General features: G+C 53.7%; 1 protein-coding gene across 2 annotated transcripts in view; it reads right to left on the bottom strand.

Annotated features, from left to right (window-relative positions):
• Window positions 1–2,702, bottom strand: part of Palm (paralemmin) — a 24,761-nt gene extending 22,059 nt beyond the window's left edge. For both annotated transcript variants that reach the window (XM_028771696.1, XM_028771697.1), the window contains exon 1: window positions 2,534–2,702. In XM_028771696.1, coding sequence (XP_028627529.1) covers window positions 2,534–2,538 — 5 coding nt within the window. In that variant the 5' untranslated portion in view covers window positions 2,539–2,702. The remainder of the gene's footprint in view (window positions 1–2,533) is intronic.
• Between the last annotated feature and the right edge of the window lie 3,304 nt (window positions 2,703–6,006).

Consider the following 6,006-nt stretch of genomic DNA (forward strand, 5'->3'; position numbering starts at 1 on the left):
CAGACAGACACACTCAGCTAGCATATGAAGGTACAGGGACCAAACAGATACAAATAGAAGCAAAGCTTGCTCAGAAATTGAATTATCATCAGTGCAGATCTGACACCAAGAGACTGACAGGCGGGGAGGAGAGGCAGGGTAGCGGATGGGGTTAACATCCTGGTGAAGGCTTCACTTCTGAACACCCCCATTCCTCCAATCTGGTAGTTCAAACTTGTAGCCCCAGCACTCCAGGGTGCTGAGGCAGGAGGATTACCACAGCTACGCTGGTCACAGTATTTATTAGGTCTTTAAATTTTTCAAAGATTGATTTCATTTTTGGAGGCAGTATGTGGGTTTGCACACATGCACACAATGCCTGTGGGGGCCAGGAGAGGGCATCGGGGCCTTTGGCTCTGGAGTTACAGGAGGTTGTGAGACACCATGGGGGTGCCAAGAATCAAACTGGGATCCTCTCCCTCTCCTCCTGTCTCTCACCTGACACACAGAGTTTCTTTCTCTCTGTAGCCCTGACTGTCCTGGAACTTGCTCTATAGACCAGGCTGGCCTCGAACTCGGAGATCCTTCTGCCTCTGCCTCCCCAGTGCTGGGATTAAAGGTGTGCGCCAACATGAAATTACAACACAGCAGTAAGCTTTTGTATGCACTGAGCCATCTCTCCAGCCATCTCCATTAATTCTGTAATGTATATCTTTGCCTTTCTTAAATTTTAAAATGCTTCTTGTTGTTGTTGAGCCGGGCTGTCACTATGTAACCCTGGCTGACCTGGAACTCAGAGATCTGCTAGCCTTTGCAGTCATCTCATGTTCTGGGCCATGTATCATCAAAGGAGTGAGTTGCAGTGAGTTTCACCCTGGTGGGAAAGACTGTGACGGAAGGTCTGGAGCCGGAGACTGGCCCAGGCCAGATGGAATTCACCCCACCTGGTGTCAACTGGAAACCTAAGAGAGGTTTTCTCTCATTCACAGCTCCATGGGGCTGAACCCACCAAAACACAGTAAGCAGTAGACCACCCACCCAGAGAGAGGCTGGGGAGCCCCTGTATCGCTGTATCCAGAGCCTTGCAGCAGGTGCTAAGGGCCTCTGGGTATGCCGTGTGGCTCTGGGGTATCATCTAGTCCCCTCTGAGCCTTAGAAGCCCAGTGGGAAAGAAGGGGCTAGAAGAACAGGAAACAATAGTGGCCTAACCAGAAACAGGCCTTTCATCTACTATTCCGGGTGGGAGGTTCTGTCATCTGCCTGAGCAGCCCACTGACCGTAGCCACACCCGGGCCTGGCCCCACTGTCAGAGGCTCCCTTGGGCCAGGCCAGCAGAACAGATAAACAAGCCAGGGGATGTGGAGCAGGCGAATGCAGGTCCTGGCTCCCCTGAGCCCCTGGCTGGGCTCCCGGGGCAGGGCGGAGGAGCAGCCAGGCCTTTGTCTGGGCTTTCTGAACAAGGACTGGGTGTCAGCCTTCTTGGCCCGGGAAGGATGTGACAGCTCCCACCCATCGGAGGGTGTGGCGGGTCACGGGTTAATCCCAAGAGGAAAGTTGTCTTGCATAAAACATACCCAGAGAGGGAAGCGCAGGGGGAGCGGTCACCAGCCAAGCCTGGCTGGCCAGACTGCTCTGTCCCAGCCCTGGCTGGGGTAAGGACAGGCGCCCTGTGTGGGATGCCCCAAGACACCAAGCAGGCAGATCTGTGACCTAGAAGATGCTTTCCTACCACCAAGCCTGTCGAGCACCCCTCGACCACCTATCCTTCCCACCTGTGGGAGTAAGGGGCTTGGGGGACACCGTCACATTGCCCAGAGCGGGCTGCATGGCCCCGGCTGCATATGAAATCGCCCAGTGCCGGTCGCTTCTCAGACCCACACAAACGGACCCCAGCTCACTCACACTAGGTTTGGGGACTGGGTTCCACCATCATTTTCAACCTCAACCAGCCTCTCCTTTGAGTCACACCATCTGGTCCCGGCTTTTTCTGGGAAGGGGGAGGGGATACTCTAAGAGGGAAAGGAGGAAATCAGATTAAAGCTTCTGACAGGGAACCGCCCGCCTAGCTCTCCTCGACAATCTACCTCTCCAGCCAGTGGCAATCAGACATCTAAGGGGTCGGAATTGATTTGGTCAAGAGGCTGCGGACCCGGAGGAGGCCACGAGGAGGGCAGAGCGCAGAAGGGACCGACAGAAGCGCCAGGAGCAGGAAGCCGAAGCTGGGGGAGGGGAAGCGGGGAGCATTCTGCCTCTTGAGGAAGGGTCCCATTACTCCCAAAGTCCCGCAGCCTCGCGGGAGGATCCCACCCACAGGTGGCCCAGCTTGGATAAAGGGTCGTGCGCGTGCGTGGGCCCCTCTCCTTTGCATCCTTCAAGAGATGTGTAGGTGCAACCCAGGTGCCCCCCCACTCCAGCTTGATTGGGGACCAGGCCTGGAGCACGCGGCCCAGCTCGATCCTTCCCCTTTGCAGCTGGGCACGGTCTCCCCGCGTCGCCTCCGGGTTCCCCGTTGGGGGTCTGGGGCGGCAAAGCGCGCGCGCGGCCGGGTACTCACTCCATCTCCCGCGAGGTCCGTGGGCGGTGCAGTGCGGGGCAGGGCCGACTCTAGGGCCTGGCGGCCGGGGCTGTGCGGCGCGGGGGCGGCACCGGGGCGGGCATCGTCCCCAGCGCGCCGGGTATTGTCCGGGCGCGGCCGGGTGGGCTCGTGTGCGCGCCGCCTGTGCGCGCTCCCTGCACCCCGCGCGCCCGCGCGCGCCTCCTGCTGGCCGCAGACTCCCCGCACCGCTCAGCTGCACCCCAGAGGGTCGTGGAGATCCCAGACCCAGTCACCTTGAGTTCTCTATGGGATAAAAAGAGTCCAGATACAGCTCAGGGCCCCAAGTGAGAGACCCCCGAACCGCGGGAGAGCCACTGCAGCAGATCTCGAGGGGCTCAGCTCCCGCAGGAGGCCCAGCCTGGGCTAATTGGCTGGATATGGTCTATTGAACTCAGGAGTTTAGTCAGCTCTGATGCTGCCAGACTGAGCAAAGGGGCATTGGGTCAATTTAGACTTTGTTCCCAGGGCACTGGAGAGCCACAGTAAAAAAGACACAGGGCCTGTCTCCCCCAGAGAGTGCACCATGTGACTTCCCGTGTTTCTGCCTGGACTGCAGCCCCTTGGCCCTAGGCACTCACTGGGCCTTGGGGCGGAGCAGGGAGAATGAGTCATAAAACTCTGCAATAGAGTAGTTATCCTTTGGTTTGGTTTTGTAGACTATGTGTTCACCTAGTGTGCATGTGGAGGTCCCAGGACATCCTCCGCTGCCTTCCTCCGAAGCCATCCACCTTTCTTACGTTTTTTTTGTTTTTATTTTTGTTTTTTTTTGAAACTATGTAGACTTCTACGTTGACTAGGCTGGCCTGAAACTCAGAAATACACGCTGCCTCAGCCAGGCCTGCACCGCCTCACCTATTTTCCCTGGGTTTGGATCTGAGCTCACCTATGTAGGAGTGTGTGATTCTGTATCTGTTTCTCGGCCTTTCCACCTATCTGCCCATCCCACCTCCTCAGACTGCTGGAGGGCTAACGGTGTCATTTCACCTGGACTCACTGAGGGTCAGGTGAGCTTTACAGATAAAAGGCCAGATAGTGAACTTTGTCAGCACTGTTGGCCAGGTGGTTTGTGTTGCAAGGACAGTACACTTATGAACACCGAAGGAGCTGAAGGAGATATGCGGAAGTGGTTGTGTGTCAATAATACTTTACTGATAGCTGGCTGGTATCTTTGCTGTTCCTGGACCGCCATCTTTTCAATCTAGAGAGAATTGCTGAGTTTCTTATTGTATGCACTGGGGACTCAGGACGCTGTCTTTAGAGAGACAGTGTTTTTTGTCTGTAAACAAGTGAGTTAAGATCTGAAGCGCTTTCTGTGCAAGCATGTGGGTCTGAGCTGAATCCTTGCCCACATGGTGGCATGCACCTGTAACTCAACACACAGGAAGTGGAGGTGAGAGAACTCTAGGGCTCCCTGGCCATTTATCCAAATTGGCGAGTTTGAGGCCAGGGAGAGATCCTGCCCTGGAAAGTCAGGTCGATGGTAAGGAAGGCCAGCTGAGGCTGCTCTCCCACCCCACACTCATGTGCTCATACCTGCACATAGAAACATGCATACCTGCAACGTAAAATATTTAAAAAGTAAGGAATGGCTGGGCGGTGGTGGCACACGCCTTGAATCCCAGCACTTGGGAGGCAGAGACAGGCGGATTTCTGAGTTCGAGGCCAACCTGGTCTACAGAGTGAGTTCCAGGACAGCCAGGGCTACCTACACAGAGAAACCCTGTCTCAAGAAACAAAAAAAAAAAAAAAAAAGTAAGGAATGCTGGGCATGGTGACACATGCTGCTTCTCCATGACCGAAGGGAGGGAGATTACCACAAGGGCCAGACCCGCCTGGGCTACAGAGTGAGACCAATATGTGTGTGTGTGTGTGTGTGTGTGTGTGTATTTATTTGTATTTTTAAAGTTAAAACAAAACCCCGAAGTGAGCCTATGTGGCTACAAGAATGTGTCACCTCAGCATCCAGGAAGTGGAAGATCAAGATTCAAGGTTAGCCTTGGCTACATAGTGAGTTTGAGGGCAACCTGGCTGCATGAGTCCTTGTCTAAGGAAAGAGAGCCTCTTCCAGGAGAGCCGGAAGAAAAGGAGAAGCATGTCCAAGCCTCGCACACCATTCCTCCATCATTGTCAAAGCCCCTGACCCCCCTCACTGGGTCTCTATATACGGGTAGTGTTTCAAAAACACAAAAATCAGCCGATTACTAAACTAATTAACATCTCACAGGGTTCCCAGATGCCCCAGAAGGAAGATGGAAGACCTTCCTGGGTTTCTCAAGCCAGTCCAGGGTCCTGACGGCTGCTGGGAGCTTGGCGGTTGGCAGTTGAGATGAGCATAAGATGGTTTCACAACTGTTGGCCAAAGCGGAAGGAAACAGAAGCAACCAGACTCCCAAGTCTGCAGCCGGAACTTTGCCCTCACTTGCTGTGCGATTTTTTTTTCCCCCAAGACATGGTCTTTCTGTGTAACCCTGTCTGTCCTGGAACTCATGCTGTAGACCTGGTTGGCCTTGAACTCACAGAGATCTGCCTGCTTCTGCCTCGGCACTGGGACTAAAGGTGTGTGCCCCCACGCCAACCCTGCTATACACACCATTCTATGTCATTGTCCTTGCCTCTGACTTCCCTTTACTCTGTCTCTTTATACAGCTGTTATCTCTGTTATCTCTCTCTCTCTTTCTCTCTCTCTCTCTCATTTATTTTGCTATTTTCTGAGTGTTTTCCTGTGCCTATGTAGCATATGCATGCAGTACCCACAGAAGCTAGAAGTGGGCGACAGACCCACTGCAACTGGAGTTACAAGCTATGGTGAAGCACTATTAACCAAACCCTGGTCCCTTGGAAGAGCAGCCAGAGCTCTTAACTGCTGAGCCCTCTCCCCAGACCGTCTTTCTGTTTTGTTGTTGTTGTTTCGTTTTTTGTTTAGGGAGACTTTTTTGGCAAGGACTCACTCTGTAAAGCAGGCTGGCCTTAAACTCAGAGACCCATCTGCCAGTGTCTCCAGAGAGCTGGGATTAAAGGTGTGCGTCACCGTCAGGCTTGGCTTTCGTTTTGTCTTTGTCTCTGTCTCCCTGTCTCTCTGTCTTCTCCTCCATCTCTGTCTCGTTCCACCTAAATCTGTTTGAGTTACTCTCTTTTTTTCTCTGTCCCTGTCTCTGTCTCTCTATCTCTCTGTGTGTCTCTGTCTCTGTTGCTGTCTGTCTCTGTCTCTGTCTGTCTCTGTCTCTCTCTGTCTCTGTCCCTCTCCCTCTGTTTCTCTGTCTCTGTCTCTCTGCCTCCATCTCAATCTCCCTCTGTCTGTGTCTCTCTCTGTCTCTCTGTCTCTGTTGCTGTCTCTGTCTGTCTGTGTCTCTCTCTGTCTCTCACTGTCTCTCTGTCCTATCTACGTCTGTCTCTCTGTCTCTGTCTGTCTGTGTCTCTGGCTATCTGTCTCT

The sequence above is a fragment of the Grammomys surdaster genome, unplaced genomic scaffold, assembly GCF_004785775.1.
Source record: "Grammomys surdaster isolate TR1022 unplaced genomic scaffold, NIH_TR_1.0 209, whole genome shotgun sequence".
Lineage (NCBI taxonomy): Eukaryota > Metazoa > Chordata > Mammalia > Rodentia > Muridae > Grammomys > Grammomys surdaster.